At 32.9% G+C, this 25,754-nt stretch overlaps 1 protein-coding gene across 9 annotated transcripts in view; it reads left to right on the top strand.

Annotated features, from left to right (window-relative positions):
- HERC4 (HECT and RLD domain containing E3 ubiquitin protein ligase 4) overlaps positions 1 to 25,754 on the top strand; it is a 121,933-nt gene that overhangs the window by 36,990 nt on the left and 59,189 nt on the right. For 7 of the 9 annotated variants that reach the window (XM_039871935.1, XM_039871934.1, XM_039871938.1 and 4 more), the window contains 7 exons: positions 5,635 to 5,765; positions 14,713 to 14,873; positions 22,401 to 22,477; positions 22,761 to 22,885; positions 23,602 to 23,661; positions 23,805 to 23,916; positions 24,391 to 24,580. In XM_039871935.1, coding sequence (XP_039727869.1) covers positions 5,635 to 5,765; positions 14,713 to 14,873; positions 22,401 to 22,477; positions 22,761 to 22,885; positions 23,602 to 23,661; positions 23,805 to 23,916; positions 24,391 to 24,580 — 856 coding nt within the window. The remainder of the gene's footprint in view (positions 1 to 5,634; positions 5,766 to 14,712; positions 14,874 to 22,400; positions 22,478 to 22,760; positions 22,886 to 23,601; positions 23,662 to 23,804; positions 23,917 to 24,390; positions 24,581 to 25,754) is intronic. The other 2 variants (XM_039871939.1, XM_039871940.1) reach the window with 1 other exon arrangement.

Raw genomic sequence — 25,754 nt, 5'->3', positions numbered from 1 at the left:
ATTAGAAGCTGTGATTTTCAGCTTAAGTGAAAAGAGGTAAAAAGTAGTAGGAGTTAAATTAAAACCCTGTGGTTTTTACTTTGAATCACAAGTATCAGTATTAACTCTTATTTTTTTCCTTCTAAAAATATGGGTGTTTTTTTTTTCCTTTTGCTGTGACCACAGTATGGTTCTAGAAATAATTAACCTTGTACGGTCTGAAAGCAGTGAACATCCCTTGATTGTTGTAGACTTTATACTAAAAGGAACCAAAGTTTTTGGATAAGAATAGCTTTGGTCATTGTATGTTACAAAGACTCAAAGACTACTAAGGTCATTTCAGAAGGACAGCTTGAAGGTGCTTTCATTGGTTTACAGAAAGAAATAATGACTGAAGTAAGTGGAAATATACAAAATATATAAAAACCCATGACTTCATAATGATAATCTTCCTCAAATTAATAAAAAGCAAACTTCATTGCTTATCTTTGGAAGTTGCTAGGACAACAACTCATTTTTCTAAAAATTAGTAAAAAAGAATCTTTTCTCCTGCCTCTTATTTACAAATTGTTTTTCAGAATAACTTAATAGTTGAGTTAAATTCTCTATAGAAGAATTCCAACTAATAAATCAAGAAGAAATAATCAGAGTAGAAATCTCCATTTTATACTCCTTAATGAAGTAATGAATTTAGATAAAGATTACCATCATTAATCTTAATAGGGATGGATTAGGCTAAAACACATTGACCTAATTTTTTTTTTTTAAATAAATTATAGTCCACATGCAATTAAAACATTTTTTTATTTTGACCTACTTATTTTTAACATCACCATCCAGGCATATGCTCTCTGACATAATGTAATAAATTAATCAGGAAAATTTAAACATGACTTCAATATTAGATGATATTAAGAAATTAATAGTAAAAGGGGTTAATTCATCAAGAAGATATACCTGTATCACACCCAACATATGTTTAGGAACACTAAAATATATTAAGCAAATATTAACAGATCTTAAGGCAGAAATAGATAAAAACAAAAGTAGAGGACTTCGGTACCCCACTTTTAACAATAAATAGATCATCCAGCTAGAAAATCAATAAGGAAATATTGGGCTCAAATGGCACTTTATATCAAGAGGACCTAACAGACTATACACAACATTCCATCCAGGAGCAGCAGAATACACATCTTTCTCAAGCACACAATGGAACATTCTACAGGAGAGATCATATGTTAAGTCACAACACAAGTCTTAACAAATTTAAGACATTTAAAATCATTTCAGGCATCTTTTCTAACCAAAATGGCATGAAACTAACAATCGAGAACAGGAGGAAAACTGGAACATTCCCAGTATGTGGAAATTAAAAAGCATACTCCTGAGTAATCAGTGGGTCAAAGAAGTAAAAGGGAAATCAAAAATTATTTTGGCTAAAGAAAATGGAGGAGGGAGGGAGACAGGGTAAAAGGGGTCTAATATGTGGTGACAGAACTCTAACTATGGGAGGTGAACACAATGTAAATATATATATGCCTTACTGTTAAAATGTACAGCTGAAACATACTGGATTTTATTAACCAATGTCACCATAAAAAATAAAACAAACAAATGAAAATAGAGACTAGAAAAACATTAGAAAAGACTAATAAAACTAAAAACTTTTTCTGAAAAGTAAAAAAATTAACTAGAATAAGGAAAAAAAAGTTGAAATTAGAAATGAAGAGGAGATATTATAACTGATACTGTAAAACTATAAAGACTCATAAGAGGCTACTATGAACAGTAATATGGCAACAAATTGGATAACCTAGATGAAATGGATAAATTTCTGGAAACACAAACTACCAAGACCAAATTATGAGAAAATAGAAAATCTGAACTGACCTTTAACTCATAAGAAGATGGAATCAGTAATCAAAAATCTCCCAACAAAGAAAAGCCCAGGACAAGATGGCTTCACGGTGAATTCTACCATTAAAAAACCACCAATTAATCTCAAATTCTTCCAAAAAATAGAAAAAGGCTTCTAAACTCATTTTATGAGGCCAACATTAGCCTGATACCAAAGCCACACAAAGACGCTGCAAGAAAAGAGTGGGCATAGATGTAAAACTTCTCACAAAATACTAGCAAATCAAATTTAACAGCACATTAAAATGGTCATATACTGTGATCAACTGTGATTTGTTCCTGGGATGCAAGGATGCAAATCAGTCTGCAAATCAATCAGCGTGATGCACCATATTAACTGAATGAAGGGTAAAAATTATATGATCTCAGCAGGAAAAGAATTTGACAAAATTCAGCATCCTTTTATGATAAATTCTCAACAATTTTGGTGTGGAAGGAACGCACTTCAACATGGTAAAGGACATATATGACAAGCTCACAACTAATAGCATCATACTTAGTAGTGAGAAGTCGAAAGCTCTCCCTCTAATCTCAAGAATAAAATGAGGATGCCCACTCTCACCTCTTCTATTTAGGAGAGTAGTGGAAGTCCTAGCCAAAGCAGTTAGGCAAGAAAAAGTAACAAAAGGCTTCTAAGTTAGAAAGACTAAAGTTTTCCCTGTTCGTAGGTGACATGTATAGAAAAGTCGAAAGACTTCACCAAAAATTTGTTAAAACTAAAAAATGAATTCGATAAAGTTGCAGGATATAAAATCAATACACAAAAGTCAATTGTATTTCTCTACACTAAGAACAAACTATCTGAAAGAAATTAGGAAAGCAATCTCATTCACAGTAGCATGAAAAACAATAAAATAGGAATAAATTTAACTAAGGAGGTGGAAAACCTGTATACTGAAAACTGTATAAGACATCAACATAAATTGAAGAAGCTACAAATAAATGCAAAGATATTGATGTTTTTGTATTGGAAGAATTACTGTTGTTACTTTGTCCATAGTAAAACTGATCTAAAGAATCAGTGCAGTCATTATCAAAATTCCAATGGCATTTTCATAGAAATAGAACAGACAATTCTAAAATTCGTGTGGAACCACAAATGATCAAAATAGCCAAAGCGATCTGAGAAGGAAAAACAAAGCTGTTGACATCACACTTTGTAGTTTCAAATTATATTGCAAAGCTAGTAATCAAAACAGAATAGGACTGGTATAAAAAACATAGACCAAACAGAATAGATAGCCCAGAAATAAACCCACACATATATGGTCAACTAATCGTTGAGAAAGCACCAAGAACACACAGTGGGAAAGGATAATCTCTTTGATAAATGGTGCTGCCAAAACTAGATGTCTACATGCAGAAGAATGAAATTAGGTCCCTATCTTGTACAACTCAAAATGTAACAAAATAGATTAAAGACTTAAATGTAACACCGGAAACTAAAACTAGAAGAAAACACAGGAAATCTCTTAGACATTAGTCTTGGTGATCTTTTTATGTATATAACACCAAAAGCACAGACTACAACAGCAAAAATAAGTGGGACTACATCAAACTAAAAAAGCTGCTCAGCAAAGGAAACAGTCAACAAAATGAAAAAGCAATTGGAATGGGAGAAAATATTCGTAAATCATATATCTGATAAGGGTTAATATTAAATATATGTAAGGAACTCATTTAACTCTGTTTAAAAAATAATCTAATTTAAAAACATGCAAAAGATCTGAATAGACATTTTCCCAAACAAGATATACGGATGGCCAACAAGTACAGGAAAAGGTTTTCAATATCAACATCACAGTCATCAGAGAAATGCAAATCAAAACCACAGTGAGATGTTAACCTCGATTTGTTAGGATGGCAATTATCCAAAAAAAAAAGGGCAAGTATTGGTAAGGACATGGGGAAAATCAGAACCATTGTATATTGTTGGTTGAAATGTAAATTGGCACAGCCATTAGGGAAAACAATATGGAAGTTCCTCAGAAAATTACAAATAGAACTACTTTATGACCCAGCAATCTCACCTCTGAGTATATATTTAAAGGAAGTGAAAACAGGATCTTGAAGAGTTGACTCCACTCCTATATTAATTGTGATAAACATTGGCAGTGTTTTTCACAACAGCCAAGATATGGAAACAACCTAAGTGTCCATTGCCAGATGACTGGATAAAGAAAACACATACACAGTGGAATATTCAGCCATAAAAAAGAGAGAAATCCTTCCATTTGCAACAACATAGATGAACTTGGCAGGCAGTATGGTAATTGAAATAAGCCATACAGAGAAAGACAGTGCTATATGATATCATTTCTATTTGGAATCTTTAAAAAAAGTCAAAATCATAGAAATAGTAGAATGATGATTGCCAGAGGCTAGTGTTGGGGAAATGGGCAGATGTTGGTCAAAGGATACACACTTTGTATTACAAAATGAATCAGTTCAGAGGATCCATTGTACAGAATGATGATTATGGTTAATACTATGTTGTATACTCGAAATTTGCTGAGAGTAGATCGATTTTTCTCTCTCTCACATACACACACACCCCCCCACCAAGTATGTGAGGTGATGGATATGTTAATTAACTTGATTGTGGTAATTATTTCACAGTGTTTACATATGTCAAATCACATTGTACATTTAAAAATATATACAATTATTTTTGCTAATTCAGTTATACCTAAATAAAACTGGACGATACCAGTTACAAAAATCATAAAAATTTATACCATTGCTGTTTCTAGCCAAAAAAAGGAAATTAACATTAACTTTGTAAATGCAATTAATAATATTGTAGTATGTATTTTTACCTGTTAGAGGTATAAGCCATTGAAGATATATAGGTGAAATGATTTGATGACCACAGTTTGCTTTAAAGTACTCCAGTACTTTTTTTTTGCTTTAAAATACTCTGAAAAATAAGTGGGAGGGGCATCTGTGAAACAAGTTACCTAGCTTTTGCCAGTTGTTGAAACTGAGCGATGTTTATATGATGATTCATATCTATTTTTTGTCCTTAATTTTGTATATTTGTTTGCAAGTTTCCATAAAAAGTTTTTTAAAAAACCAATTTTCTTACATAGCAATGTGTATAAATACTTACGCTATTAAATGATAAAAGCAGGATATAAAATTGTATATATAGCTATAACTATGAAAAAATTAAATCGAAAAATACTAACTGTGCTCATGTTAAGCTGTCATCAGAATACTTTTTTATACACATAATCTAATCTAGTTATGTATTTTTATGATAAATATTTTAAAGACTATTGTATGCTCAAAATAGCTATATATGTGCACTTTGATTACATGAAATCTTTTGGCAGAGCTTTGATGTTAAAAGTATAACTAGTTTGAAAACTGAAGATGGTACCATTTAATGGTTTTGTGAAATTTTATAGGTGTGTACTTAGGATTCAATAAGAATATAATGATAGTGAAAGGCAATGTAAAATAATTATTAGTATCTCTTTAATGAAGACTTCAATCAAATATAATGACAGTAACATAATTAAATACTTTAAAAATATGTGAAAACATTTAGCCATTAACCTGGAACTCTCTTCATTTTAACATATTTTACCTTGAAAAGTCAGATATCATCTGTTAAATTGTGAAAATAATAAAAGACAAACTGACTCCATATTAAAGATTAACTTATTTTCTTGAAAATTATTTTCTTGTATCAGACCTTCTAATGATAAAGGGTTTTGTCTTTTTTAGGAAGGTGGAGTGTTTACTTTTGGAGCTGGAGGGTATGGTCAGTTGGGTCATAACTCTACCAGTCATGAAATAAACCCAAGGAAAGTGTTTGAACTTATGGGGAGCATTGTCACTCAAATTGCTTGTGGAAGGTAAGCTATTATATAAGAATATCTTGGTCTCTAGAACAGCCATTTAGGGAGTTCTTTTTTTAAGAGTCTAGAGGTGTGTTTTTGTTTTTGTTTTTTTGACACCTGTTATGCCATAAATTCATAGGGAACAGAGTCTAGCAGCTCAAGCTCCTTTCTTTTGGTTCTTACGAAGTGTGCTTTTCAGGGTGGAGTAAGCTGGTGCTTCAGTCGAACCCAAGTATACTTGTGGCTTCCCTTTCCTTCTGATTATTTTCTTTCACATGTTTTGGGAGCTATCTCGGCTCATAGAGTACTTTATATGCTTTATACATACATTAATTCCCTTGGCAATAAGAATCTTGCCCTTGTTTGTTTATAACAATATCAACAGCATGCTGGGTAACATTGTAGACTCTTCCACTTTTGCTGTGGTTAATGTTTGTGGGGCATTCCTTTTTGAACAGTGCCCATTGTTTTGATGTCTACAATATCACCTTTCTTGTAGATTGGTATGTATGTGGCCAAAAGAAAAACTTCATATTTTCTAAAAGACCTAGAGAACATATAGGAGTATGTTCTTTCCCTTTGTGTTGGTCATTTTTGCAAAGTAGTGGAAGATGGCAGTTCCAGCTGAAAGTAAGGATTTTGTTAAATGAACTGTTTAGGAATCTAGTAATCTATGAAAAAAATTCTCCCCTAAATGCTTAATTTGCTGCTGAAGAGCTATAATAACAGGAGAACTATCTTTTATACTGATTATTTCACCTTTCCTAATCAGGCAAGATATTAATAATGTAAAGAAGATATTAATAAAGTATATTTAATGTTGCTATTGTATATAGCATCACACTCGAAGGGAAACTATAGATCCATCTTTTCTTTTCCTCCATCTTTTTTTTTTTTTTTTTTTAAAGAATGAGGGAATTGACCAGTTAATTAACACGTAAGATTAGTCAGTGGTCAAAGTTAAAATGCGGATCTCCTGATTCCCAGTTTTGGGGAGTAAATAGAAAATTGAGCTTCACCTTTGGATTAAATTTGATAGACCCTAAGAGGCAAAATGTATTTTGACTAGTTAACTCAATTTTGATTTAGCTTTATCTTTTTTTACTTAGTTTGTATCCTTAAACAACATAGTTTAGCTTTACCAGCTGTTAACTTCAAATACATGGAATCACACTATAGGTAGCCTTTGGTGACTTTTTCAATTTAACATTATGCTTACATGATTATCCACATGTATATAGCTATGGTTCTTCATCATTAGGTCTTGTTTTATTTAATTGTATGCATATATAATTATTTACTCATTCTGAGAGGCATTTGAATGTTTTCAAATTTTGGCAATTGTAAATGTTGCTTTGAACATTTATTATATGATATATATAAGCCTTCATATTTCTAAAGTATACACCTAGAATAGAATTACTAGGCATTATAGAGGATACTTAACTTAAATCTTGTGAGTTGATGTCACCCTATTTACCAAAATGGTTATACTAATTTACATTCCCATTAGTATCTATCTATGAGAATTCCTTGCACACTATCCCTTTCTTTGTCACCATTTGGTATTGTCAGATTTTTAAATTTTGGCTAATCACTTGGATATGTAGTTTTACTTAATCGTGATTTTAATTTGCATTTTCATGATTTGATAGTGATTTCATTGAATTTGTAGATCACTTTAGGAAGTATTGACATCTTAACAATATTAAATTTTCCACCATGTATATGGATGTCTTTTCATCTATATCTTATTTCTTTCAGTAATATCTTGTAGTTTTCATTGTTTTTTACCTTTTTGCTTATGTTAATTCTTAAGTATTTTATCCTTTTTGATATTATTGTAAATGGCATTGCTTTCTTAATTTCTTTTTGTATTCAATATAGTGTATGGAAGCGCAACTGAATTTTGTATGTTGATTTTGTATCCTGCTGCTTTGGTGAATTTTTTTATTCGTTCTAATTGTGTGTGTGTGTGTGTGTGTGTGTGTGTGTGTGTGTGTGTGTGTAATCTTTAGTTTTCTACATATAAGATAGTATAATCTGTATCCAGAGATAATTTTACTTACTCCTTTCTGATTTAGACTCCTTTTATTTCCTTTTCTTGCCTAATTGCCCTAGCTAGTACTTCCAGTACCAAGTTTAATAGAAGTGGTGTAAGTAGGCATTTTTGCCTTGTTCTTGATCCTAGGGAAAAAAACTTTCAGTCTTTAGTTACCAAGTGTGATGTCTACTGTGAATTTTTTATATATGGCTTTTATTATGATCAGATAGTTTCCATCTATTCCTACTTTGAGGGCTTTGATCATGAAAGGGTGTTGACTTTTGTGAATTTTTTTCTCCATGAGTTAAGGTGATCATGAATTTTTTTTTCTTTATTCTGTTAATGTTGTATATTACATTGATCGATTTGTGTATGTTGAACCATCCTTGCATTCCAGGAATAAATTCCACTTGGTTATGCTACTGAATTCAGTTTGCTAGTGTTCTATTGAGAATATTTGCATCAATGTCTATAAGGGTTAATGGTCTGTAGTGTTCTTGTAGTGTGCTTGTCTGGCATTGATATCAGAACAGTGCTGGCCTCAGAGAGGTATAAAATTTACACTCTTCAGTTTTTTGGAAAAGTGAAGAGAATTGGTGTTAGTTCTTTAAATGTTTAGTAGAATTCACCAATGAAGCCATCTGGTCCAGGGCTTTTCTTTGCTGGGAGATTTTTGATTATTGATTCAATATCCTTCCTAGTTATAGGTCTATTCTGGTGTTTTCTTTCTTTAGATTTAGTGTCAGGTTCTCTCCAAAAAAATCCTTTTGTGATTTTGATTAGTACTGCATTAGATATCTGAGTTAACTTGTGGAAAAGTTATTTTTATAATTTTGACTCTTCTAATCAACCTTCCAAACTTCTTTAATGTCTTTTAATAATGTTTATAAAAATTTTTCAACATCGAGGTCTTGTACATCTTTTGGCATTTTTATTCTTTCTTCTTTTTAATACTATTATTTTAAAATTCACTTTCGAAGTCATCTTCAGCATGTAGAAATAGTTGACATTTATATATTGATTTTAAATCCAGCCCCCTGGATAAACACTTGTTACTAACTTATTCATGTACACAATCATATCTGTTTATTTCTGTTTTTTTAAGAGCTTTTTTTTTTTATCGTGAATGAATGTTAAGTATTTAATGTTGCTCTTTTTAAAGAATATTTTTTCTATTTGTTTATTAGTGATCTTGGTCTTTAATTTTGTTATTATTCTTTTTACCAGATTTTGTTATTAAGGTTATGCTGGTCTAATATAAATTGGGGAATGTATTCTTGTTTTTTTGTTTGTTTGAATAGAACCACTTTGATTGTTTGAAAATGTTGTCAGTAAAGTCATCTGGGCCTTTTTTTTTTTTTTTTTGGAATTTTAAGACCATTTTAAAATTTCTTTATGATTATAAGGTAGCTTTTAAAATTTCTTGAGTCAGTTATCTGCAAGTTAAATTTTTCTAAGAATTTTTCTATTTTTGCCTAAATTATAAACATTTATGTAAAATTTACAGAGTCTGTATTGACTTATTGTGATATATGAACAACATGTCAGTGAAATTTAATAATTAATATTTATTTCTTACTCTGTGGATCAGCTGAGTTGGTTTATTCTCTGGCCATGGGTCAGCTGGAGTGGCTGTTACTTTCACTGCAAGTTAGGGCAGCTCTCTTTCCAGCTGCACGTTCACTAGGGTGGCTTTACTCAGTCTGGCTGAGTTGCGGTGGCTTTGTTACTTGTCTTGTTCTTGGACAAAGTCCAGAGGGACAGTGGCTACCTCTGGGTATTTTATTCTTTTGGTGGTAGCACTTGCACACATACATCTCAAACTTCTGCTTACATCACATTCACTAAAATCCTATTGACTAAAAGCAAATTACATGGCCAAACATAAAGTTAAGGTAAAAGGGAGAATACATGGTACTTATCTACCATCAAGCCATGACAAGAATGTGCATGTTTAATAAATACTACAGGCTACTAAAAAAGTGAGGTTATTGTTTCAGTCTACTTTTGGTCTTATGTTCTATTTTTTCTGTATATTTTTCATTTTATGAATTTCAGTGTTAAGTTCATTCAGTTGTGGGTTGCAGTGTTCTATATATGTCCATTATGTAAAGCTTTTGTAAACAATGTTCATATCTTCTTTGTGTTTGTTTTCATCTGCTCATATTTTATCAGTTACTGAAGAAGGAATGTTACAGTGTCCTACACTGACTATTTTCGATTTCTCCTCGTGGGTCTGTCAATTTTTGTTTTTGCTTTTGGGGCTATGTTCTTAAGTGCATAAAATTCAAATTTTATCTTTTCTTGATGAGTTGAGCTTTTTGTCATTGTGGTTGTGATCCTTTAGAACTCTGTTAATTCTTTCGTTTCCTTAAAGTCTGTTTTATCTGATGTTAATAGAGCTCACTGCCTTTATTTTTTTTCCCCACTCATTTACTAGGGATATATATTTTTCCTACTCTTTTACTTTGCCTTTCTGTATGTTTTAGATAAATTTTATGTAAACAGCACTAAGTTAGACTTTTAAAATTTAGTCTTGCTATCTTTGTCTTTTAAATAGACCATTTTGTCATTTTATATATTTTTTATAATTACTAATATGTTTGGATTTAAACCTGCCTTATATTTTGTACTGTTTGTGCCACCTATTTGGTTTTATTTTCTTTGGATTTCTAATTTTTAAAGTCAGTTTAATTCCCTTTACTCATTTGGAAATTACCTTTTAGTCATTACTCTAGAAATAACAGCATTTCTCCGTAATTTATATTAATAAACACCTTTCTGTTTTTTCCGAGCAATATAAGGGCCTCTGTTTATCTTTCTTAATTTTTCATTCTCTATATATTTTTAAACCTCTTCAGAACATTGCTTTGTGTGGTCAGTGTACATTTAGAAATGCCTGTGTATTATGTATTTACTACCTTTTTTTGATTCCTTGTATATTACAATTTTCCTTTTGTCTGGCCACCCTCTGGAATTTCCTTTGAGTAAATTTACATGTGGCAGCCTCTCTTGTGTGTCTAAAAATGTCTTTATTTCACCTTCCTTCTTGGATAATATGTTTTTTAGTTGTAGAATCCTAGCAGATGCTTTCAGCACTTTGAAGATAACATTCTACTGTCTTTTGGCTTCGGTTGTTGTTGAGAAGTTAGATGTTATATGTTGGTCTTTTGAAGGCTATCTGTTTCTTTTTTAACTTTCCAATTTTGCTTTCATTTGTCAAAGTATGGATTTTCTCATTTTTTCATTTGGCTTCTTGAGTCTCTGGAATTATATCTTCAATATGGGAAATTCTAAGCTAATATTATCTCTTTAGATATAGCTTCTCCTTTTTTCACGGGCCTCTTGATTGGATGACTATTAAACTGGATGACTCTTGATTGGATGACTATTAAAAATTCTCACTCTAACCTGTAGCTTTATTCTTTATTTTCTACATTTTGTCTCTCTTTTTTGCCTTCTTGTTTGTTTTTATGATTTTTCAGTTCATTAATTCTTATATCTATTTTTCATTAAACCCATCCTTTAAGATTTTGATTTGGTTATTGTGGTTTCTTAGTTCTAGTATTTCTTACTGGTTCTTTTCTGAAAAAAAAATTTAATGTTTCTAGTTGTCAGTTTTCAAGCTTGGCTTTTATTTCTTGGACACTAAACAACTATTAAACATGGTTGTCTTGGATTCTTATGTTTGATAATTCCAATATCAAAATCTTTAGAGATCTATTTGTATCGTTTTTCTTCCTGCCAGATTTTGTTTAGGGTGCCCTGTTTCTTTGTATGTCCAGTTTTGTGTGCTTGACCATGTATTTGAAAAACTATTTGTAGGAATGATTTGATAAAACCTTCCTTTCCTTTTCCCATATATGAATTGTAATCTTATAAAAGACAAATAAAAGCTCAACATATTTTGATAGTAGTTACTATCAAAATCTTATTTAGACTGTTAAAGTTATACATGAATATATAGATCCTAAAGTTTAGAGAGTTCATCTTTTCTTGTTTATCCACTTCATGTATATTTCATTAAAAAACTATACAACAGTATTTTTAGATAATTTTTTAGGTTAAATATATCAGTGTGAAATATCACACATTGTTTAATGTTGCCCAATTTCATAATTCTCAATAGGTAAATGTGCATGATTTGAATGGCTCTTAGCTTTGTAAACTCAATTCTTTATTTAACTTTCAGATTGGAGGAGAAATTTCAGTGATATATTAATTGAGGTGTAAGGACTTACTTACATAAGGAATGTAGGTAGATATCTTGTATCTTGACTAGCTTGACTTCCAGGTAGTACTAAGTACTATTTCTTTTTTGAATAATTGTCAATAACCTCCTGAAGGAAGCAGCCGAGGAACATTAGCAATGTGAATCCATGATGGAGATTATCCAAAAGCAACAGCTTTAAATTCCAGTAATTTTATAACATACTGTTTTTGAACTATAATATTAAATCTAAGACCTAAGATAGTTATGTTTGTTCAGTGGCTGTCATCCCCTGACTTCATGCTGTAATCCCTTCAGAGAGATTTTAGAAATATGTATTGTTGTCTTGGCTCACTTCTCAGTGATTCTAATATGCAGCCAGGGTTAAGAACCACTCCTTTAGCAGACCAGTTTGAGGAAGACTTTAATGAACTAGCATTGCAGTTATTTTTAAACTATTGTTATGTTCCTTTGAGATGTCACAATGGCTTCTTCCTGACAGAGGCAGACTGGGCATTGTTAACCCCTTCTTCAACCAGAGTAGTTTGTTTTACTTGCTAGGATTCCATTTAACATTTCCTTTATTAAAATATCCTTAGTTAAAAAAATTTTGATCAACCTTGGCTCATCTGGCTCTGAGGTAAGATGGTTAGTAGAGTCTACTTAGTTTTCCAGTAATATAAGAGACTGCGTAACTTGAAAACTCTTTGAATCAAAACACCGTTTAATTAATATAGATTAGTTTGCCAGGAAATAGGATTCCACAGAGCAAAAACAAAGAAATCTGAAAACCATAGCTATTAGTTTGAGCTGATTCTGGAGCTGCCCTCAAAAAATCTGCCAATCTCAGTAATGTATCAATTAGCTTATATTGCTAAACAAACCACCACAAAACTTAGTGGCTTAAAACAATTATTTATTTAGATAATAATTTTGTGGTTTAGTACTTTGGGCTGGGCTTAACTGGGCAGTTCTCATTTTAGCTGGACTCAGTTGATCAGCTGATGATCTGGCTAGGGGCTGGGTGTCTAGGGTGACCCTAGGTAGAATAGCTTGTCTCTGTTCCAGATTGTATATCATCCTTCAGCTGCTAACTTGGATTATTCTTATGATGGTAGAACAGAGTTCCTAAAGAGAGGGGGAAAAAATGCAAAGCCACTGTGAGGCATAGGCTTAGATCTGATACACTGTCTTTTCTGTTACACTCTATTGTTCAAAGCATCCAAAAGTCAGAGCCCTGATATAAGACATGGAGAAATAGATTCTCTGTATTGGTGGGAACAGCTGCAAAAGTCGTAAGGATAATGGGTATATGAAGAAGAATAATTTTGGCTCTTTTTATAAACATTATACCACAGATGGCAAAAGGGTTTGGGTACAGTTGATGAGACCTAAAAACTAACAGAAGCAATAGTGAGGCCTGAAAAACCATCTCCTTCCAATGAAACCACCTCGTGGAAAGAGCTCACAATGAAATATTCCCTCGCTAGCATCAGGAAACTTTTCTGTCTTTGGCCTAGTTTCTGGTTTGGATCTCTGAGAATTTGTAACTACAGGTCTGCCCCTACAGTAAGATTTGGGGCTTGTCATAGTCCTGGGTTGGTGTATGTATATTGTATTTTACAATTTTTAAAGAGCTTTAAATAAAATAACAGGCTGGTAGATATGAAAAAAAGAACTTCCAGAAGTGGGATAAAAATAGTAATTGAAATTTAAAATTCAGCGGATAGTTAAAACTGAGGTTGCACACACTGCTAAAGAGAAAAGTAATGATTTGAAATTAGATTCAGAGAAATTACTCACAAATGAGATAGACATAAAAGAAAGGTTAAGAGACTGGTAGGATATTTTGGTAAGGTGCAACATTTGTCTGATATCAAGAAGAGAATTGAATAAAAGAGAGACAGTATTTATAGAAATAATACGAATTTGCCAGAGCTGATTGAAGCTATAAAACCTGAGATTGAAGAACACAAGGCCTGAGCTGGATAATCATGTTTAACCCATTCCTAAACATACAATAGTGAAACATCAGAGGGATATCAGATATCCATTCTGATATCTCCAGAGCATCTGGGTGCATACATATAAGGATCAGTTTCTCTAGAAGAAAGGAAACATCGTTTTATCATGCATTTCTCTCTCTCTCTCTCTCTCCACTCCTCCCTCCCTCTCTCTCTCTCTCTCCCTCTCTCTCTCTCTCTCTCTCTCACACACACACACACACACACACACACCTGCTATGAATATATACCAATCTTCAGATTGGTACTAGGTTACTTGCGCAGTTCTTTCCCTGCAACTTTTGAGTGGTGCCCAAATGGTGAACCCTCATAGACCATAGCTCTAGACTGGAACCTGACAGATAAAGACAAAAGAGAGGAGGACTTCCTTGGACAACATAGTAAGATGCTGCCTCTAGTGCTAAATCATCTATTATAAGGGATTCCAGTGTAGATTTAGGCCTTTTTAAATTCGGACATAATGTGGAAATTTTCTGTACCATGCTTATGTAGCCCACCTGTGTGGTACACAATTCATTAGTGTAGAGTAAGGCTATTAATAAGTATTAATAATTTAAGAACTATAATGGTTTTATTTATTTTTGAAGAGAAAAGTTATATCAGTTAATATTTGCAGTGCTTTTCTAAATGTAAATTATTTGAACAGTAACATTAAGTCTGAGATTTTCTGTCATTTTACTCTAGGCAGCACACTTCTGCTTTTGTTCCTTCATCAGGACGAATTTATTCCTTTGGACTTGGTGGTAATGGGCAGCTAGGAACTGGTTCAACAAGCAACCGGAAAAGTCCTTTCACTGTGAAGGGAAATTGGTTCCCTTATAATGGGCAATGTCCACCAGATATTGGTAAGTTGTTATAGTAAAGCTTTGTTACACACATTAAAGTTATTGTTAAGATGTTGCTCTTAAATGATGAAGTTTTTTGTGTTTGAAATGAAAGAATTCAGGATACTTGTTTGGCGAAAATAACAAGACACAAAACAGTGTCTTAATTGCTTAGTTTGTTTATATTTGCTTATATATGCATAAGGAAACTTGAGATAAATAAAATAATAAAAGTGGATTCAGAGGGTTGACATATGGGAACTAGATGGTGGCTAGATACCAGCAGGAAGGAGTGTTTTTGTTTTTAATTGTAAAATACACATGACATAAAATTTATGAACGTAACCATTTTTTAAGTGTACAGTTCGGTATTGTTAAATACATTCACATCATTGCGCAGCTAATCTCCAGAACTCCTTTCATCTTGCAAAACTAAAACTCTGTGTTCATTAAACAACTCTCCATTCACTCCTCCCACTGACTGGCTAGGTAACTCATGTAAGTGGAATCATATAATATTTGTCTTTTTGTGACTGGCTTATTTCGTAAATTTAGCATCCCTTTAAAGTTCATCCATGTTGTAGCATGTGTCAGAACTCTCTTTTTAAGGCTGAATAATATTTTATTGTATGTATATGCCACATTTTGTTTATTCATCCTTGATGGATAATTGGATTGTTTCCACCTTTTGACTATTATGAATAATGCTGCTATAAACATGGGTGTACAAATATCTCTTTGAGACCCTTCTTTCAAAAATTGTTTTTGGATATATATGGTACTTTAAAATTGTTTAACATTTTCTATTTTTTTGAAGTTTGAACCCTATGAATGAATATATTGCCCATTCAGAATATTAACATTTTAAAATTTGCTTTTTAATCTCTGTTGCTTTAGCCAAATATGTAATTTATTTTTACTTTCTGTTCTTTAAATAGAGCTGGTTAATTTTTCAGTGTTACTAATTTATTCCTTAAAGAGTTTGAAATATTCAGATGCTATTTTTACTCACTTTTTTTCCCCCGCCTCTTTAATCCCCCTCCAACTTCCACCCTCGACCTATGGATGTTGCCGTTTCCCCTTAAAAACTGGATCTCTGAAGGCGGGGGGTGTCTCCTCCCATACACTCTCAGTGTGCACCCAAGGCCTGGTGCACCCAAGGCCTGGCGCACCCAGGGCCAGGCGCACTGGAGTATGGTCCGTGGCTCCATCTGGAGCGCGAACCCAAGACCTTCTGCGTGTAAAGCAGACGTGCTAACCACTACACTATGGAGCCACCCCTTTACTCACTTTTTTGACATGCTACAACCAAAATGTGTGTGTGTGCATATGCACATGGTAGGTCTGCTCTAACAAAATATAAACCGGGTGACTTGAACAACACAAATTTATTGACTTATAGTCCTGGAGGCTAGAAATCCAAGATCAGGTGTTGACAGGGTTGTTCCTTCTGAGGTCTATAATGGAGAATAGTTCCGTGTATCTCTCCGAGCTTTTAGTGACTTGCTGACAGTCTTTGGCATTCTTTGGCAAGTAAATCTCTGTCATGGCATTCTCTCTATGTGCACATCTGTGTCATAATTTCCTCCTTTTATGAGGACATCAGTCATTTTGTATTAGGGGCCCACCCTACTCCAATATGACCTCAGCTCACCTAATTACATTTCTGCGACCCTATTTCTGAGTAAGGTCACATTCTGAGGTACTTGGAATTAAGTACTTCAACATATGAATTTTTGGGAGCTAACCTATGATAGCATCCCAACATGATGAGGTAATCCTTTACTGTACTGGAGGTATTGTTGACCTTGGTTCCATAAGCAGAGCCAACCTGTGTTCTTTAAAATAACTTGTCATACCTTATTCAGAAACCATCATTCTCAAATATGACACTTCACATAAATCCTTGGTTGCATAATTGGTTTGTCCAATCAGTTATGATAGAGGTACAAACTAGTAAGAAGGGGAACAGATTTTTACTGAACTCATGCAAATAACTGTATTACTATTAAAAGAAGGGAGATCTAGTAAGTGGTCGAATTCTTATTGAGTTCTGGGGATCAGCAAGAATCAAATATAATTTTTTTAAATTGGCATATAACATGTTAGTTTCAGGTGTACAATGTGATTCGATACTTGTCATATATTGAGAAATGATCACAGTAAGTCTAATTTGAAATATCCATTACCATAGTTACAAAATTTTTTTCTTGTGATAAGAACTTTTAAGATTTATTCTCTTAGCAACTTTGAAATATGCAGTACAGTTTTATTAACTACAGTTACCATACTGTATATTACATCTCCATGACTTACTTACTTTATAAGTAGAGTCTTTATCTTTTGACCCTCTTCACCCATTTTTGCCCGCCCCATGCTTCTGGCAACTACCAGTCCACCAATCTGTTCTCTGTATCTATGACCTTTTTCTTTTATTTAAGATTTCACATATTAGTGAGATCATATGGTATTTGTTTTTCTCTCTCTATTTCACTTAGCATAATGCCCAAGTTTCACTCTTATTGTCACAAATGGCAAGATTTTCTTTTTTTATGGCTGAATAATATTTCATTTTATATATATATATATACACACATATATACATACGTACATACTCACTCTACATTTTCTTTATTCAGTCAACGATGGACACAGGTTGCTTCCATGTCTTAACTATTGTAAATAATGCTACAGTGAACATGGGAGTATTTTTTCTTTGGGTAAATACTGAGTAGAATTGCTGGATCCTATGGTAGTTCTATTTTTAATTTTTTTAGGAACCTCCATACCATTTTTCATAGTGGCTATACCAATTTACATGTCCACCAACAGTGCACAAGAGTTTTTGTTTCTCCACACCTTTATAACAGTTGTCATTTCTTGTCTTTTTGCTAATAGCCAGTCTAACACGTGTGAGGTTATATCTCATTGCAGTTTCGATTTTCATTTTCCTGATTATTAGTGATGTTGGACACTGTTTCATGTACCTGTTGGCCATCTGTATTTCTTTCATTGTTTTTTCAGATCCTCTCATTTTTTAATCAGATTGATTGATTGTTTTTGCTATTCCGTTGTATGAGTTTTATATATTTTGGATATTAACCCCTTATCAAATATATGATTTGCAAATATTTCTCCCATTCTACAGGTTGCCTTTTCATTTTGTTGATGGTTTCCTTTGGTGCGCAGAAGCTTTTTAGCTTTATGTAATCTTACTAGTTTATTTTTGCTTTTGATTCCTTTGCTTTTGGTGTCAAATCCAAAAAATGATCTCCAAGACTGTAGTTAAGCAGTGAGTTTTCTTCTAGGAGTTTTATGGTTTCAGATCATACATTCAAGTTTTTAATCTGTTTCGAATTAGTTTTTGTGTATGGTGTAAGATAGTGTTCCGGCTTTATTTTTAATGTGGCTATTTTTTCCAACAACATTTACTGAAGAGTCTGTCCTTTATTGTCATTCTTGGCTGCTTTGTTGTAAATTAGTTGACTGTGTATGCATAGATTTATCTGGTCTCTGTCTTCTGTTCCGTTGTGTCTATTTTTATGCCAATACCATACTGTTTTGATTATTATAGCATTATAATACAGTTCAACCCTGCCCTAGCTCTTGGTCATTTCTCAAACCTTTGTGATTGTCCAAGCAGTCTATTTCATTTTTAGTGGCTCCCAAATAGTTGATGGTATGCCAAGACTTGCCGGTGTCTCAAAGAAGAGGATCTTTTTCAGCCTAAATTTAGGCTGATTTAAATCCAGACCTTCAGGTAGCAGTTTTAAAATGTGCAAATATGTACAGTCCTTTGGGACTGCAAAGTGTATGTCCTAGTGGTCACCAGAGCCCAGCAATGTAAAGGTGTTCCCCTGGGCAGCAGCTACGAAAATTGGGGCACCAGACTATGGTACTAGCTTCTTTCCAAGAGAATTGGGCAACTTGGAGCAAGGCAGAGGGTGAGCACAAAGATGGTGTCCACCAGTATATATCCCCAGAGATCGCTGTAGTAGGTCCATAGATGTGTTCTAAACCCAGAAGCCTGCCCCTCAGGCTGAAGCTAGGACAAGCAACTAGGCCTTTTTCATAGCTGGGGCTTTTTGTCAGTCTTCTGTTTGCACTGTGCACTGGAGTGGTAGCCAGGCAAGAACTGTCTTTATTATTATTACAGTTCCATGGGACCCAAGAATGTAAGCCTGGCTGTCAACCAGAGCCAGGCAATCTTGCAAAGGCCATCTGCTGGGTGGCAGGCACAGAAACCGGGACACCACACATAAAAATCAGGGCACCAGATGCCTATACAAGCTCCCCTCTGGGAGATACTGGTGCTTTGGAGTGCAGCAGAGGGAGAGCACAAAGATGGGGCCCTCCCTCTGAGATCTCTGGAGAGGGTTCCAGTAGGCCTTTAGATGTTTGTTTAATTAGAAGCCTACCTCTCAGACCACAGATTCGAAATTAAGGTGATAGGCCTCTCACAAAAAGATTGGGTGCCTTAGTCTCTTGCCTCTTGCTGTGCCCTGGGGTTGGTAGCCAGTTAAGAATTCTTTTCACCATTGGTTACAGTCCTGTGGGAACCATGAGCACCCCGCTGGCCCCTAGAACTAGGTGACATAGAGGTGTTTACTGGGCAGTAGCTGTAAAAATCCATGTTTCAGATGTAGAGATAAGATCCTTTTTGGGAATTGTTGGCAAGCTGAAGCAAGGCAGGGGGAAGATAACATTTTTAAATATTTCATTTCAGGCTTACTAACTCAGAGTGTATAAAATTGTTGTGAATTAGATAACTTTAGGAGAAATGACTGTCTTGTATATCCATAAAACAGAACAGTAAAAGAAAATTAAAAGTTATTGCAAACAGATAACCACAATAAAATTTTCATTAGTTCATTCAAACCATTGTAACTTAATGGGAAGTCCAGGGGTAAAAAATTTCTCGTATAAGCATTGTATATAAGTTTCATTTCAAGTTCAAACTCCAGTTGATTGGTCATGGCTCTTGGAGATATATACTGACAAGGACTTTGAGAACGCTTTCGGGATAGAGAAGAGTGCCACAATTGTTTAGACTTATGTGTTATAGGTGGAAGAGGTAGTGCCTTTTCATAACTAATCTGTGGAGAAGGGGCAAGAATTACTTAACACATGAAAAGTGGGGTCTGGGGGAGTGGAAGTCAGTTTAGATACTAACCTAGCAATATACACTAAAACAAATTGTAGATGAAAGAGTTAAATGTAAAAAAAAGTTCTTAAGAAAATAATTCTATGATTTAAGGATAAGGAGAGCCTGTTCAGCATTATGGCAATGAAAGTCATCATAAAGAATGAGATAAATACATGTGTGATTAAGTGGAAAAACTAATCTTCCGTAAGTCAAAATTAAATAATATTTAGGAAAAGTATTTTTAGCAAATACAATCTAAAGTTAACAGTCTGAATTTCCAAAGTGCTCATACATATTGATGAGAAAAACAGGAAGCTAGCTGATAAATAAATAAGACAAACATTAAGACATTAAATGAGTAAAGAAAAGTAACGGAAATTCCCAAAGAGGAAATTCATGTTAATAAAAAGCATGCAAATATTATTACCCTCTTTAGTATCAAAGAAATGCAAATTTAAAAAGCAAGAGGATAGTAAATAAATGAAAATGATAAAGCATTAATCTTTTCCCATTACAGGGCAAAAACTGTATACCAGGTGGGGGAAAGCTAGTAGTCCAGCAACAAGATGAAGTAATGTTAGCATATCATCATTTTGTAACTCACAGTGAATTAATGGTCTAAGCATTGAGCATGAGTGGTTACTAACATCACAAAAAGGAGCCTAACTACACTTATGTACTTCCTGAAGGAAAAACAGCCCCCTACCACCATGTAATAGTTTTGTTGAAATAATCAAATTCTTAAAGCCTCTTTAGAGCCAACTACCAATTTATAAGAAATAAAGAAGACCAAGAAAAATGTTAGGGAGAAACTTTGGGATACAATTAGCAAAATTGAGTCTGCAGTAAGCTATATAGGACTAGGTTTCACAAATTTTTGAAGTAGTAATTAAAAGGAAATTAAGGAAAATAATTTTTGGTGCCTTACAGCCCCCAGAAACCTATTTGTGTACTGTACCTTAGTCATCTGTCTTGTTAATTAGTTATAGAGGACAGAATTACATTTTAGAAATAAATGAATAACATCCTACTAAATTTTTTGAAACAACCATTTTATTGTTTGAATGATATAGAGAAAAGATTTTAAGAATGATTGGTTTATTTAATATTTGAGATTTACCCTTTTAATCAGTTCTTAAAAGTTGTTTTTGGTCTTAGAGCATTCTTGTTACCTGTGGAAAATTTGGTCATATGAATGTTTGAACTCTGAAGCTCTTATTATTAGTATGTTCTAAGCTAGGTAAATATTTTATATTCATATTAACAAATATTTACTGAATTCTTTTACAAATAAAACATTATGCTTGGTAGTAGAGAATAGTCAGGGAAATGAAGATATGGTCCCTTCCTTAAGAATTTATAATTCTTTAGCAATCATGGTCACAAATAATATAAGGTAACGAATTAGTCAACTAAATGGTAGGGGTTAGGAGTAGGATGACAGAAATGGATTGTATTTGGAAATAATTAGCCTTAAGTTACAGTATGGAGCTTTGGTGTATTGGTAATATGATATTCTGAATACTAGCCCAACAGTACTTTTGATTATACTCTTAACCATTTTGAGGAACAGAAGAGAAAAAAACGAAGAGGGTTTTGTTTGTTTTAGGTGAGGCAGCCCTTGGTTGGCCTCACAGATTGCAAGGACTTTGTCATCTTACAATCCCTTATTTTTTATTTTTTATGTTTTATGCCTACAGCACCCGATCTTTCTGTGTAGTCTCCCATCCAGATGCTAACCAGGCCCGACCCTGCTTAGCTTCCAAGATCAGACATTGAGCTTGTTCAGGGTGGCATGGCTATAGGGAAGTGGTTTTGAATATCTTTTTGAAGAAGAACTTTATTTCTTCTTTACTTCTACTAAATTTGCTTATTAATTTTTATATTTTTAGACCTAATTTGGGTTTTATTGATAAGTAGTTGCCAAGAAAGAGCTATCATCTTACTTTTGTATAGCTATATTGAATGACAAAATAATTTTGTATTATGAAATATTTACTCAAGATGTTTTAACATTTGCTTGTATTGTCATTCTTGTTAAAAATGAATATTCTTAATTTTTATTTTCTTCTGAGCTGTCTTTTACACTTCTCACTCAATTTTTATGTTATCTTCAGTTTAAACTAAAATATCTTGAGACTGGAAAACACCTTTTTTGTGTGTGTGTGCAGGCCAGAAGAATGACTTGTAAACTTACCAAATGTTGCTTATGCTTGTGGGATCATTTACCATGTGTCACTTGGTCAGTCTCATCTTGATAGAAATTAGAATATTCCAATTTATTTTGTCATTGAGTCCATGAACGGGAGATCTAATTAAGTTAGATGATTAAGAGAAAATCCAATAGCATATTCGATGCTTTGAAACATCTTAGATTGTTTTATGTTTTATTTTTATTACAGATTCTGAAGAATATTTCTGTGTAAAAAGAATTTTCTCAGGTGGAGATCAGAGCTTTTCACATTACTCTAATCCTCAGGTAAGTAGTCATATAAATAATTAGTAAGCTCATAATTTTAAAGAATTTTAAAATTCATATTAATGTTATTTAATGTTACAAAGTAATTGCCTTAAATTTTTTTTCTAATTTTTTCTAAGTCTATAAATTTTTTCTAATTCATATAATACATTTTTGTTTCAGGTACTTTGTAGACATTTACTTCTATTTTTCAAAAAATCAAATGCTCAGTGGTAGTGTGTCTAGGTTTAAATTATATATAATACTGCTTCCCTCTGACTAATCTACTTATTTTAAAATTTAGAACTGCGGGCCACCAGATGACTTTAGATGTCCTGATCCTTCAAGGCAGATCTGGACTGTGAATGAAGCTCTAATTCAGAAGTGGCTGAGCTACCCCTCAGGAAGGGTTCCTGTAGAGATAGCTAAGTAAGAAAAACATTTTACAGTCTCAACTCTGTGGTAGAGCAACCTGTACTTAGGAGTTTTTATTTAAATAAATATTTTGTTAAATATTCACTGAATGGTTTATATACCAAAGTTTAAATATCTATAGTTTCTATAATAGTGGATATTTTAAGAGATTTCTCATTTAAATTTATATGTTACAATTCTTTCATATCTATAATGATATGTATTAAATATAGCTATTCTAGGATTGGGCTTGAAATATCTTCCTTCTAACTTCATAGTAGTCACTGTCTTTTAACTTCTCTACTCTCTGGAACATTTGAGTATTACTTCTTTGAATACTTTGCTTATTGATGAACTTGATTGTTACTTAAAGTTTTTTTAGTTGTGTTGGTATTTGAGATGAGGGTCTATATCTGATAAGCAGTTTTCTATTCCAGATTATTTTCCCAAGCTAAAATTCTTCTTAAAAGCCTAAAGATTTGGCTTCAAAAAAATAACATTTCAGATTAGATTTATTACCATGTGGAGTTAAGAAATTAAATATACATGTCTAATGTAAAAAAAAAAAATTTTCAGATTTGTTCAGTGAATCAGAGGATGAAAGTAATATTTGAGAAAGTTCTAGAGTAAACAATAATACCTTTATCAAGTATTATTTAATCAATCTTTAGTAATTTATAGAATTTTGATTTCTCATTTTGTGATTCTTGGGATTTAAAAATTTTTTTTAGTGAAATAGATGGAACGTTTTCTTCTTCTGGTTGTCTAAATGGAAGTTTTTTAGCTGTTAGGTAAGTGACAATTCTTCGATATGCTGAATTTTTCAAATTTATTATATTTAAATAATAATATATTAAATAAGAAGAAATAATTTTAAAGTTTTATTTTTCTCTCTCTTGCCCCCTCTCTCTCCCTCTCTCACTCTCTCTCATAGCAATGATGATCACTATAGAACGGGCACCAGATTTTCAGGCGTTGATATGAATGCTGCTAGGCTTTTATTTCACAAACTTATACAACCTGATCATCCTCAGATATCTCAGCAGGTTTGTTTTTAAATTACTTTATATGTAGCCTTTTTTATTCCATTTTTTATGTTTATATACTTTATAGTTTCATACTATTTATGATATGCTTTTTATGATTTTATTAAATGTAGAAATACGAAAGTTAAAATACAGTTTTATTTTAAAGCATTTGTAATTTAGCTGTCAAATATCTGTAAATCTTTCCAGACATTTGGAGCAGACCCTTAGTTATTCAACATTACCATGTTGGTTAAGTTTTTATATAGCTATAGAGGTAGAGAGTTTAAAAGAAACTTGCATACAGGATTTTTAAAATTCTCTTAGGAATGCTTAGGCATTAATTTTCATTGTGCTCCAAAGTACATTCACTGATTCATTGCAAGATTTTTTTTTTCCTTCGCCATTTCGTGTTTGCCGTAGTGTAAGATTTTTTTTTTTTGGAAAATGCATTCATTTTAAATGAAGTAGGTTTTACTTTTTGTTAAAATATAGGTGGCAGCTAGTTTGGAAAAGAATCTTATTCCTAAACTGACTAGCTCCTTACCTGATGTTGAAGCATTGAGGTTTTATCTTACTCTACCTGAATGTCCCCTGATGAGTGATTCCAACAATTTCACAACAATAGCAATTCCCTTTGGTACGGCTCTTGTGAACCTAGAAAAGGCACCCCTGAAAGTACTTGGTAAGAATTTTAATATTTTTTTCTTTTGTAACCTTTCTCATTAAATGAAAATGCTCATAAGTTCTTTCTTTTTTGCTATTGGAAATTTAGCTACTCTGCTTATTTGACTTAGGGGAAAATAAACCTGTTTTCTTTTGTTGCTTTTTTCTAGTCTCTGATGCTAGTCGTTGGAGGCAATATTAACATTTTAATGAACACAATAGCAGAGACAGTATCAGGAGAGATAAAAACTGATTTTCATATTCCCTTCCCCTATCCCCTCCAGAAGAGTTATCTTGCTATTGAAGAATAAAAGAGGAGGAATAAACATAGGTATTAAATCCTCCTTGAATTCTGTTAACCCTTTGCCTTCTTCCCTTACTTGCTAATTTCCTGATGCTCAGTTTAATTTCTCTGCATGTAGATGAGATTCTACTCCTCATCTGATCTTTTATTTCTGCTCTTGTTTTGGTCCTAAATTTTTCTTTTCTTAATATTTCTAATTGTAAAGATGTCATCTCTATCTCCTGGCTGTTATAGTTCGCTTGCTACATTTAACCCAATGCTTTCTTTTCTAATAGTTTTTGTTAGGCACGTGAAGCTGAGATATATAGAAGTAATTAAATCAGTATAAGAAGTTTTAGGCTGAGAGTGAGCAGAGAAAGCAACAAGTAAGGCACAGAATCCTGGAATCTGCAGAAATTAGCCAGTAATAGAAGAGTGAATCGGGGATTCACAAGAGTATTGCTTACATGTTGTCAGAAGCTTTTGTATTCTTTCTGTATGCGTCAGAGGATTGTGGTATTTGTAGTTAGTAACTACACATAGTGAATGTGGGGAAGGACACTTTACAATTGTTCAGCTTTCATATTTAATTTTCCAGAGTACCTTATATTTTAAAGGTGGTGCTTCACAACATTTTGACTTTATGTTGAGAGAGAAAGCTTGGAAAGATCCTTAACTGTTGAAGCAACACAATTTTAAAGTGTTTTGTTTAAAATTAAAATTCTAATTTCCAAAGTACTTTTTAGTAACAGGTTTTAATATTAGGTATGATGGTGAGTTTTTACTATAATTTAGGAAATCAAAAATATAAATTCAATAGACCTTCCTTAATTTATTTTTGCTTTTTAAAGCTTTTAGAACAGTAGTCTTTAATTTGAAGTCTTTAATTTGAAGTATATATAAACCTTAG

The sequence above is a fragment of the Pteropus medius genome, unplaced genomic scaffold (genome assembly GCF_902729225.1).
Source record: "Pteropus medius unplaced genomic scaffold, Ma_sr-lr_union100, whole genome shotgun sequence".
In the NCBI taxonomy this organism is placed as follows: domain Eukaryota; kingdom Metazoa; phylum Chordata; class Mammalia; order Chiroptera; family Pteropodidae; genus Pteropus; species Pteropus medius.
This window is presented reverse-complemented; position numbering and strand designations above follow the sequence as displayed.